The 12,034-nt window shown below is 46.2% G+C and overlaps 1 protein-coding gene across 2 annotated transcripts in view; it reads left to right on the top strand.

Annotated features, from left to right (window-relative positions):
- The window catches only part of LOC141146698 (UTP--glucose-1-phosphate uridylyltransferase-like), a 90,938-nt gene that overhangs the window by 46,864 nt on the left and 32,040 nt on the right, over positions 1-12,034 (top strand). For both annotated transcript variants that reach the window (XM_073633178.1, XM_073633177.1), the window contains exon 6: positions 8,427-8,524. In XM_073633178.1, the coding sequence (XP_073489279.1) occupies positions 8,427-8,524 (98 nt within the window). The remainder of the gene's footprint in view (positions 1-8,426; positions 8,525-12,034) is intronic.

Below are 12,034 nucleotides of genomic sequence, written 5' to 3'. Positions count from 1 at the left end.
TGGATATTACAGTGAGATGTGGATATTACAGTGGGGGGGGGATGTGGATATTACAGTGGGGGAGATGTGGATATTACAGTGGGGGGGGGGGATGTGGGTATTACAGTGAGGAGATGTGGATATTACAGTGGGGGGGAAGATGTGGATATTACAGTGGGGGAAATGTAGATATTACAGTGGGGGGGGGGAGATGTGGGTATTACAATGGGGGAGATGTGGATATTACAGTGAGGAGATGTGGATATTACAGTGGGGGGGGAGATGTGGATATTACAGTGGGGGAGATGTGGATATTACAGTAAGGGAGATGTGGATATTACAGTGGGGGAGATGTGGATATTACAGTTGGGTGGAGATGTGGATATTACAGTGTGGGGGGGGGGGGATGTGGGTATTACAGTGAGGAGATGTGGATATTACAGTGGGGGGGAAGATGTGGATATTACAGTGGGGGAGATGTGGATATTACAGTAAGGGAGATGTGGATATTACAGTGGGGGAGATGTGGATATTACAGTGGGGGAGATGTGGATATTACAGTGAGGAGATGTGGATATTACAGTAGGGGAGATGTGGATATTACATTGGGGGAAGATGTGGATATTACAGTAAGGGAGATGTGGATATTACAGTGGGGTAGATGTGGATATTACAGTGGGGGGAGATGTGGATATTACAGTGGGGGGAGATGTGGATATTGCAGTGGAGTAGATGTGGATATTACAGTGGGGGGAGATGTGGATATTACAGTGGGGGAGATGTGGATATTACAGTGGGGGGAGATGTGGATATTACAGTGGGGAGAGATGTGGATATTACAGTGGGGAGAGATGTGGATATTACAGTGGGGGGAGATGTGGATATTACAGTGGGGGAGATGTGGATATTACAGTGGGGGAGATGTGGATATTACAGTGGGGGAGATGTGGATATTGCAGTGGGGGAGATGTGGATATTACAGTGGGGGAGATGTGGGTATTACAGTGGGGGAGATGTGGGTATTACAGTGGGGGACATGTGGATATTAAACAATAAAGGTGATTTCGCGCAGTGATCCAATAAACTAGGGATATCTCCTCTAAATGTGATAAAGTGAAAAGTGATAACAGGTCTACCAAAATCGCATAAAGTGCATTCAATATAAAGTGGTCATAAATAATGACTGATAAAAACACATGTTTACAAAAAAAGGGGGTTGGTATAAAATGACAGCATACTGATAAAAATAATATTAATAATCATATATACTAATCAATGTGCAATATAAAAAATAGCCCATAAAAGGAGGGGATGGATAAGAATGCCAGGTCCTCCTGGAGAATATGGTAAAACTAAAATGTCACAAAGGATGGGGTGAATATAATTCCAATGGCTGGCTTCTCAGTAATAGAATATAGTGGTGTTGCCCATAGAAACTTCATACAGTTAATTAAATGTGGTCTCCCAGAACTCTCACCTCAGGGCTGGTAAATAAATGCATCTGTGAGTTCAGATTTGCTGATATTGCCACTATTGTATGTAGTCAGTAGATGGATTGTAGATTTCTCCTTATAAGCCCTCTGCTGGAATGCCCATGAAACTCCGGCGTCAGCAACACCATGATAAGGGGAAAGAAAGGAGAAAAGGAAGGGGCTCCACTACTGTAGTATATTAGAAAGTGCAAAGATGTTTATTAAGTATAAAAGGTGGACTCTTACATGGTAACAATTAGTTAAAAGCGAAATAGAAAAGACAATAAACGTACGGCGCTCTCAGCGCCCTCTCACTTCTCCTCCTGTGTATGTCTCGCTCCGGCCAATCCCTACGCGTTACGACACCGTCATGTGTCTTCATCTGGGGAACCGGATTGGTTATTCTATTCCGTAATATATAGCGAGAAACTGGAAGTGTTGTAGCGGCCATCTTAACTGTGGGCACTGTTTTGTTTATATGGCGGCCATTTTGCCTTAGGCTAATGGATGATGTATGTTCACCATTTTGTTGTGGTTGAAGTATAATTAGTCTCCTTTTTTTGTAAACATGTGTTTTTATCAGTCATTATTTATGACCACTTTATATTGAATGCACTTTATGCGATTTTGGTAGACCTGTTATCACTTTTCACTTTATCACATTTAGAGGAGATATCCCTAGTTTATTGGATCACTGCGCAAAATCACCTTTATTGTTTAGTTTATATTGGTGTCACTGTGAACACTTTAGATTTTGCTGCAATCTATTATATTTTAATTTTATTTCTGTGATACACACTTGAGATAGCGCGAAGACATGTGGATATTACAGTGAGGAGATGTGGATATTACAGTGAGGAGATGTGGATATTACAGTGGGGGGAAGATGTGGATATTACAGTGGGGGAGATGTGGACATTACAGTAGGGGAGATGTGGATATTACAGTGGGGGAGATGTGGATATTACAGTGGGGAGATGTGGATATTACAGTGAGGAGATGTGGATATTACAGTGGGGGGAAGATGTGGATATTACAGTAGGGGAGATGTGGACATTACAGTAGGGGAGATGTGGATATTACAGTGGGGGAGATGTGGGTATTACAGTGGGGGGAGATGTGGACATTACAGTAGGGGAGATGTGGATATTACAGTGGGGGAGATGTGGACATTACAGTAGGGGAGATGTGGATATTACAGTGGGGGAGATGTGGGTATTACAGTGGGGGGAGATGTGGACATTACAGTGGGGGAGATGTGGATATTACAGTGGGGGGAGATGTGGACATTACAGTAGGGGAGATGTGGATATTACAGTGGGGGAGATGTGGACATTACAGTAGGGGAGATGTGGACATTACAGTGGGGGAGATGTGGATATTACAGTGGGGGGAGATGTGGACATTACAGTAGGGGAGATGTGGATATTACAGTGGGGGAGATGTGGACATTACAGTAGGGGAGATGTGGATATTACAGTGGGGGAGATGTGGGTATTACAGTGGGGGAGATGACGACATTACAGTTATAATTGAAATTAGTCGATTAATCGATTAAAAAAAAAAAAAACGATTAATCGAACACGAAAATTTTAATCAGTAACAGCCCTATTAAAAGTATAAAACATCCTCATGTATTTCAATCCATTTATTTCCTACAGCTCATGTGCATGGTTGCAGGTGGCTGGAGCCAATCGCAGCTGTCTGCCGGGACAACACCACATTTTTATTGGATGCGTAATGTGCATGGGTCGTTGTGAGGTCAGGAAGTAAACTTCCCTCTTTTTAATCAAGTAGTCAGCTAGCTAATTGCAGAAACCCTTTTATCGAAGAAGATGGCTAAAAGAAAAAAAATGAGAAGTATCATACTTTTCAGCAGGAATGGACAGAGGAATTTGCCTTTGTGGAGAGAGCAGGTTATGCAGTGTGTCCAATATGCAATGATAAAATTGCATCGATGAAACGGTCAAATATAAGGCGGCACTTCGACACACTCCATACTACATTTGAATCGATATATCCTGCAGGGGACAGCAGGAAGAAAGCATGTCAAGAGCTACTGTGCAGAGTGCAAGCTAGTCAGCAGCAACTCCGTGTTTGGACCCAGCAAGGTGACTGGAATTCGGCTAGCTTTGCTGGTGCTTTAGCAATTGTGAGAAATGGAAAGCCATTCACAGATGGGGAGTATGCCAAAACATTCATGCTTGATGTTGCCAGTAAATTGTTGACGACTTTTCGGATAAAGACAAAATAATCAAACAAATAAAAGACATGCCTCTGTCAGCAAGAACTGTTCACGATCATACCATCATGATGGCAAATCAAATTGAGGCAACACAAGTGAAGGACATAAATGCAGCACCATTCTTTTCTCTCGCTTTGGATGAGTCAACAGACGTGTAGCACTAACTCACGGTGGAGCTGCTGATTTAAAGCGGGCTGTTGCCGTCACCTTTTTACCTGTAATTTCACCAATACCAGACCTAGCGTCCACGTTGAGCTTATCATCTGACAATGTAGGCACCAGTCACTTTAGTACTTTTCCAATGCTTTAATGGGAGATAAATGGAAGAAGTAGCAGGAAAGAGGTAGAAGAAGAGTTGCAGGGAAGTTCAAATACCTTTTCTTGGTGTAGCACTAAGGAATTGAAATCTCAGGGATGAATGTATCTTCAGTTCAGGATTAAATCTTTGCCCGCCCGGATAGGTCTCTCTCACTAACCTAGCAGCCGGAGCGCAGCACGAACAGAAAGTCTCTGCCACAGACTTGAGTAGAACAAAACTGTACGATCTACTGCCACAGGATGTAGTAGTTTTTGATGAACAGCAAACACAGTACCAGAACCTTTAAGCCGACCCGGCAGTACTTATGCGGTAGATTAGATTAAGATGCGTCCTCCAATCGAGTCACCAGGCCCTTCTTAAAACCAGCCTTATGCATGGTCCCTTCCAAGATGGGTCCTCCCCTGGATCTTCTCAATTGTCCAGCTTCTTCCCGCAGGACAGACAGCACAGGACCATCTCAGCAGTAGTAGGCCCCAGACAGGCTTCTGGGCCTACTTGCATGGCTGCCGCAACGCAACCCTCCAGCCCGGAGGGCCACGAGGTAGAACTTCTAGCACATACCTGTCGGCCAGGAGGGCCAGCAGGTGAAAAGAAAGAGACCAAGAAATATGGCGTCTGTCCCATAAATACCCTCTCCCAGAATGCCCCACAGAGGACCACCTCTGCCGAGTTGTCTCCGAGAAAGAAGAGCACTCATATACTTCAACTTGTTGCTTTCCAACACCGACCTACGGTGACAACGACACCCGCAGGCACAATGTGGAACTGCACGCAACACAGCCAAACTGGAACAGAGGCTAATTTAACAATAGATTGAATCTGAACTATGTACAGAACAGATGACCCACTAAATTTACATATAAGCGGTAGATAAAATCTACCAGCACTACAGACGTAAGCCATTTATCCCAGTTCAGTGTGATTGCAAGGTATGCTGTCGGTGACACACTACACGTGAGGAAAGTCTTGCTGTTTTGCATATGAAAGGGACAACAAGAGGGGAGGATATATTCAAGTCTTTCACTGAGCTCGCTAAAGAACAAAATCTACCGATGGATAAACTTATTTTGGTGTGTACGGATGGTGCTCCGTGCATGGTGGGGAAAAACAGAGGATTCATAGCACTTCTTCGTGAACATGAAAAGAGACCCATCCTAAGTTTTCACTGCATCCTACATCAGGAGGCGCTTTGTGCTCAGATGTGTGGTGAGCAGCTTGGTGAGGTGATGTCGCTGGTCATTCAGATGGTCAACTTTATTGTTGCCCGAGCTTTAAATGATTGCCAGTTTAAAACACTGCTGGATGAAGTTGGGAATAATTATCCTGGTCTGCTTCTGCACAGCAGTGTGCGTTGGTTGGCAAAAGGGAAGGTGCTCAGCCGTTTCGCGGCTTGTCTGAGCGAAATCAGGACTTTTCTTGAAAAGAAAAATGTTGAGCATCCTGAGTTAGCTAACACTGAGTGGCTCCTAAAGTTCTACTATCTTGTGGACATGACTGAACATCTGAACCAGCTCAATGTGAAAATGCAAGGCGTTGGAAATACAGTCTTATCCCTTCAACAAGCAGTGTTTGCATTTGAAAACAAGCTAGAACTCTTCTTCGCCGACATTGAAACAGGTCGTTTACTACACTTTGAAAAACTGGGAGAATTTAAAGATGCATGCACAGCAAGTGACCCTGCTCAACATCTTGATCTTCAGCAGCTAGCGGGCTTCACATCTAATCTCCTGCAGTCATTCAAAGCGCGCTTTGGAGAATTTCGTGAGCGCACTCATCTTTTTAAGTTCATCACCCATCCACACGAGTGTGCAGTGGACAGCGCCGACCTGAGTTACATTCTCGGTGTCTCCGTCAGAGATTTTGAGCTACAAGCTGCTGACCTGAAGGCCTCAGACGTGGGTGAATAAGTTCAAGTCACTGAATGAAGATTTGGAAAGACTTGCATGACAGCAAGCAGCGTTGGCGAGCAAACACAAGTGGAGAAATGAAAAAACTTTAACCCGCGAATCAGCCGATTGTCAAAACTTGGAACGCGCTTCCTGTCACATACCACACACTGCAGTGTGTGAGTATTGCTGTACTGACAATGTTTGGCTCTACGTATGCATGTGAGCAGTCTTTCTCACATCTAAAGAACATCAAGACCAACCTACGATCACATTTAACGGATGGAAGTCTCAACGCCTGCATGAAGCTTAACCTCACCACGTATCAACCAGACTACAAAGCCATCAGCAAAACCATGCAGCACCAGAAGTCGCATTAATGGTAAGAAGTACTTTATTCATCATTGGTTAGCAACAGCATAACAACGTTATTAAAAAGAATTCAGAGGTCATGTCATGTTCGGCAACTTTGCCGTATTTCTTTGTTCTGTGATTTATCCCTTAATAAAGAACACCTGATTGTAAAAAAAAAGAATTCAGAGACTTATTGTACTTTAAAAATCTTGGTCTTACATAAAATGCACACATTTACTTGTATTTAGTTTTAAACATATTGTATGGCTCTCATTTTAAATATGTGGTGTTCATGGCTCTCTCAGCCAAAAAGGTTCCTGACCCCTGCACTATCCCGTACCCACAGTTGATCCAGAGAAAGGCAAAAAAAAAACTCCAATAATGCATGATCCAATATCCAGTATCCAGTTATATTATGTACATTAAGGTAAGAATCCAGGCCTTTTTTAAAGCAATCTACGGTGCTGACCAGAACCAGCTCTTGAGGGAGTCTATTCCACATGTTCACCACTCTTACTGTGAAGAAGCCTTTCTGTATTTGGAGATGAACTCTTTTCCTCCAGACATAAAGAGCGCCTCCTTGTCCTCTCTGATGACCTTAAAGTGAATGACTCAACACCAAGTTCACTATATGGACCACTTATGTGTTTATACATGTTGATCATACCCCCCTTAATCTCCTCTTCTCAAGAGAATAAATTAATTTCCTCTAATCTTTCCTCATAGCTGAGCTCCTCCATGCCTCTTATCAGTTTGGTTGCCCTTCTCTGCACTTTCTCCAGTTCCCTCATATCCTTTTTGAGAATTGGTGCCCAAAACTGAACTGCATATTCCAGATGAGTTCCATACCTCTCTTAACCGCTTGCCGACCGCCACATGTACTTATACATCGGCAGAATGGCACAGCTGGGCAAATGGGCGTACCTGTACGTCCCTGAATTTGCCGCCGTGCCATCACGCCGCAAGCCCTGTGAGTAGGATCGCGGGTCCCGCGGACTCGATGTCCGCGGGGATACCCGCGATCGTCTCACAGAGAGGAGGAATGGGGAGATGCTAATGTAAACAAGCATCTCCCTGTTCTGCCTAATGACACAGTCACTGATCACAGCTCCCTGTAATCGGGAGCTATGATCAGTGATGTGTCAAACACAGCCCCTCCCCCCCACAGTTAGAACACATCTCTAGGACACACTTAACCCCTCCCTAGCCCCCTAGTGGTTAACCCCTTCACTGCCAGTGTCATTTTTACAGTAATCAGTGCAATTTTATAGCACTGATCGCTGTAAAAATGACAATGGTCCCAAAAATGTGTCAAAATTGTCCGATGTGTCCGCCATAATGTCGCAGTCACAATAAAAATCGCAGATCGCCGCCATTACTAGTAAAAAAAAAATTATTAATAAAAATGACATAAAACTATCCCCTTTTTTGTAGACGCTATAACTTTTGCGCAAACCAATCAATAAACGCTTATTGCAAATTTTTATTTTTTTTTACCAAAAATAGGTAGAAGAATATGTATCAGCCTAAACTGAGGAAAAAATTTTTTTTTATATATGTTTGGGGGATATTTATTATAGCAAAAAGTAAAAAATGATGCGGTTTTTTCAAAATTGCCGCTCTATTTTTGTTTATAGCGCAAAAAATAAAAACCGCAGAGGTGATCAAATACCACCAAAAGAAAGCTCTATTTGTGGGAAAAAAAGGACGTCAATTTTGTTTGGGAGCCACGTCGCACGACCGCGCAATTGTCAGTTAAAGCGACGTAGTGCCAAATCACAAAAAGTGCTCTGGTCTTTGGGCAGCAAAATGGTCCGGGGCTTAAGTGGTTAATACAAGAAAGGACTTTGGAAAACGCAGCTTGACATTGCATGCGATTATTAAGCTTATGATCTACCAAAACCCCCCAGATACTTCTCCATCATTGATTCCCCAGTTGTACTCCCCCTAGTATGTATGTAGGAATGTTCATTACAGAAAGCCATTGTATTCATCTCTATTGTGTGAAATGCATTCTATTTTCTGTCTAGCCTGTATGAACGCAAAGTATCGCCGTGCTTTTATTACAGTTGAGAAAATGTTCTTTTTTTTTAGTTTGAGTATGTAATGCTTTGAAACTATACACAGTGCTTCTCAATAAGACATATATATTCAACTTCTACTTCATTCAGAAATAAGGAAATATGGAATTCTGGAAACAGATGAAAACCAAAAAATCACAGCTTTACTGGAAAAACCTTCACCCACAGATACAACATCAAGACAAGCCGTAAGATCTCAAATATGTGTATCTGATAATCATGAAGTATGAAATACTGTGAGTTATCTTTGTGTAGTGATTAGTTATTAAGTGTTGTGAGGATCCAGAGTGTGCATTATGCATACTTCAGCTTTACCTCGCTTTACCTAGAGCAGGGGTCTCAAACTCAAATTGCCTGAGGGCCACATGACAAGTTTTCATATCCCATGGGGGCCACATGCAAACTTTTAAAACCTCAAAAGCAATAAACTATACCAGCAAACGCATTATTAACCTCCAGCACTGGTGTCAGCAAACGCATTATTAACCCAGCATTTGTGTCAGCAAACGCATTATTAACCCAGCATTGGTGTCAGCAAACGCATTATTAACCCCCAGCGCTGGTGTCAGCAAACGCATTATTAACCCAGCATTGGTGTCAGAAAACGCATTATTAACCCAGCATTGGTGTCAGCAAACGCATTATTAACCCAGCATTTGTGTCAGCAAATGCATTATTAACCCAGCATTGGTGTCAGCAAACGCATTATTAACCCCAGCATTACCCCCCACACACACACACACACTGCACAAATAGCCACACACTGCACAAATAGCCCCACACTCCATAAAATACCCCACACACTCCATAATTACCCCTACACTACACAATTACCTCCCACACTGCACAATCACCCTCCACACTGCATAAAATACCCCCCACACTGCACAAATTTCTACCCCAGTCACCCCACTAAGGACTTTGCCTCAATGTGATGGCTCACTCACCTCTCCTGGCAGTCAGGATCATCTGCCTCCCGAGTCCTCTCCTCCTGGCTTCCATACAGGCCTAGTGACAGGGGACCCAGAGAACACAATCTCCCGCCCCGAGGTGGCAGCAGGACCCTGGTTTGGGGCTCTGGTCGATCGTCAATGCCTAGGTGGGCGGATCAATGAGCGGGTCCTTCTTTTGCTCCTTCCTCTGCTCTGTTCTCTCTCTGGGCTGTAGCAGCGTGCAGCGGAGAGGACAGAGGAGAGGTAAAGCTCTTTGGTGCCTCCCCCTCTGCGGTGCCTGGGTGCAGTTCAAAAAGACGTCCTGGATAGAGGTCGACCGATATGGGTTTTTCTCTGGCCGACGCCGATACCGATATTTAGAAATCGGGGTGGCCGATGGCCGATATATGATGCCTATTTTTGTGGCCGATATTTTAGGGCGATTTAAAAAAAAAAAAAAACCTCACCCACTCCACTCCTCCCTGCTTGCTCCTGTCACTCTACAACATACTTGATGTTCTCAGTACAGATGGCACTGGTTGGCTGTGGCAGGTGGCACTGGTTGGCTTAGGCAGGTGGCACTGGCAGGTGGCACTGTCTGTCACTGGCAGGTGGCACGTGGCACTGATTGGCAGGTGGCACTGATTGGCAGGTGACACTGATTGGCACTGACAGATGGCACTGGCAGGTGGCACTGATTGGCAATGGCACTGGCAGGTGGCAATTATTGGCAGTGGCACTGGAAGGTGGCACTGGCAGGCATTGGCAAGTGGCACTGGTTTGGAACTGGCAGGTGGCACTAGTTTGGAACTGGCAGGTGGCACTATTGGCACTGGCAGGTGGCACTGATTGGCGTGGCACTGGCAGGTGGCGGAAGGTGGCACTGGCAGGCACTGGTTGGCACTGGTTGGCACTGGCAGGTGGCACTTATTGGCATGGCACTGGCAGGTGGTGGAAGGTGGCACTGGTTGGCACTGGCAGATGGCATTGATTGGCAGGGGCTCTGGTTGGCGGTGGCACTGGCAGGCACTGGTTGGCGGTGGCACTGATTGGCGGTGGCAGGTGGCACTGGCAGGTGGTACTGGTTGGAGGTGGCAGGTGGCACTGGCAGCTGGCACTGACAGATGGCACTAATTGGCACTGGCAGGTTTCACACTGAGCGGAGTGTAACCGTGTGTGAAACTGACAAGGAGCTGTCCACACTCAGCGCTTGATGCTTGTGTGAAGCTGACACGTAGCACAGAGGAGAGAGACAGAGGCATCTGTCAGAATTCAGGTTGATGTCGGGGTGGGCGGGACCCTGCCGGGGTGGGCGGGACCAGCAGCTATCAAACACCAGCCAATGATTGGGCTGCTTAAGAAAAGGGGCGGGCCACATACACGCCTGCCCAGATCCCATTGTCTGGTGTTTGATATTGGCTGGGTCCTGCCCACCCCGGCCAGGTCCCGCCCACCCCCGACATCAACCTCAAATCTGACAGATCCCTCTGTCTCTCTCCTCCTGTTACGTGTCAGTTTCACACAAGCATCAAGCGCTGAGTGTGGAGAAGGGAGGAGGAACGGTGGCCAGTGCTATATATCGGCCTAATGGTCAAATATCGGTCGACCTCTAGTCCTGGATCGGCCCTGCTTGCGGGCCGATTTTTAACCGGTCCGCGGGCTGCAAATGGCCCACACACCATGCAATGTAGTTGTGTGAAGACAAAGCATTTTTCTTGTCATGGGGTGGGACTGCGCTGAGATAACCGCCCAGCACACTCCCAACGCATCTGGTGTAAATAGAGCCTTACTGTGCATTACCAACCCATTCAAGTGAAGCAGCATTATGCATGTTATTGCAACCAGGGGCGTAACTAGAAATAGCAGGGCCCCATACAGTGTTGCCAACCGCCCATAGATTTACGGGCAGTCCGTAAAAACAGGGCATTTTTTTACCGCCCGTAAATGCCCGTAGTAGCAGATATTTGCCAGTAAAAAAAATGGTGGTGACGGCGGGTCAGAACTGCGCATGCGCAGTTTGCGGAAATTGCCGAGAAGATCCGATCCTCTGCCCGCCGGCGCCGCGCGACGATGATGTCAGCCGCGCCGCCCGCCCGCCAGACTTTAAAAAAAAGCAGGAGCTGAGGGCGGATGGACAGAGGACGGCCCGAGCCGTCCGCTCGCCCGCCAGACTTATGGACAGAGGACTGAGAGGAGCCTTGTGTTTGAGTCAGTGCCAGTGGACAGAGCAGCAGTCAATCAGCAGCTAAGGACAGTGTGCGCTGGAGTCGGACTGCTGACGTGAGCCTGTAACCTGACCAGCCAGCACACTACAGCGACACAGAGTGCCCTGGTCGGTGTCGGACGGTGAGTGGCTGTGCACTGCAGATTGCACAAAGGCAGGTCGGGCGTCGGGGAAACTTAGACGTTCTGATCCTAAAGATTTTTCCTTTTCCTAGCCTCCCACAGCAAGCTCATATGTCAGGGCTGGGAGTGTGCTGGGAAGGAAGCTTGCTTGTATATTATTACTCCCTCTCTTTGGCAGCATTCTACCCCCACTGCTGGCTCTGTACACCCACCTACCTTGCTTGCTGCAATATATCTCTCTCCCCCCCCCTCTCTCTCTCTCGCCCCCCTCTCTCTCTCTCTCTCTCCCCTCCCTCTCTCTCCCCCCCCTCTCTCTCCCCCCCTCTCTCTCTCTCTCGCCCCCCTCTCTCTCTCCCCCCCCTCTCTCTCTCCCCCCCTCTCTCTCTCTCTCTCTCGCCCCCCCTCTCTCTCTCCCTCTCT

This window comes from Aquarana catesbeiana, linkage group LG06, assembly GCF_042186555.1.
Source record: "Aquarana catesbeiana isolate 2022-GZ linkage group LG06, ASM4218655v1, whole genome shotgun sequence".
In the NCBI taxonomy this organism is placed as follows: domain Eukaryota; kingdom Metazoa; phylum Chordata; class Amphibia; order Anura; family Ranidae; genus Aquarana; species Aquarana catesbeiana.
Note: the sequence above shows the minus strand (reverse complement) of the source record. Positions and strands in the feature narration are given on the sequence as shown.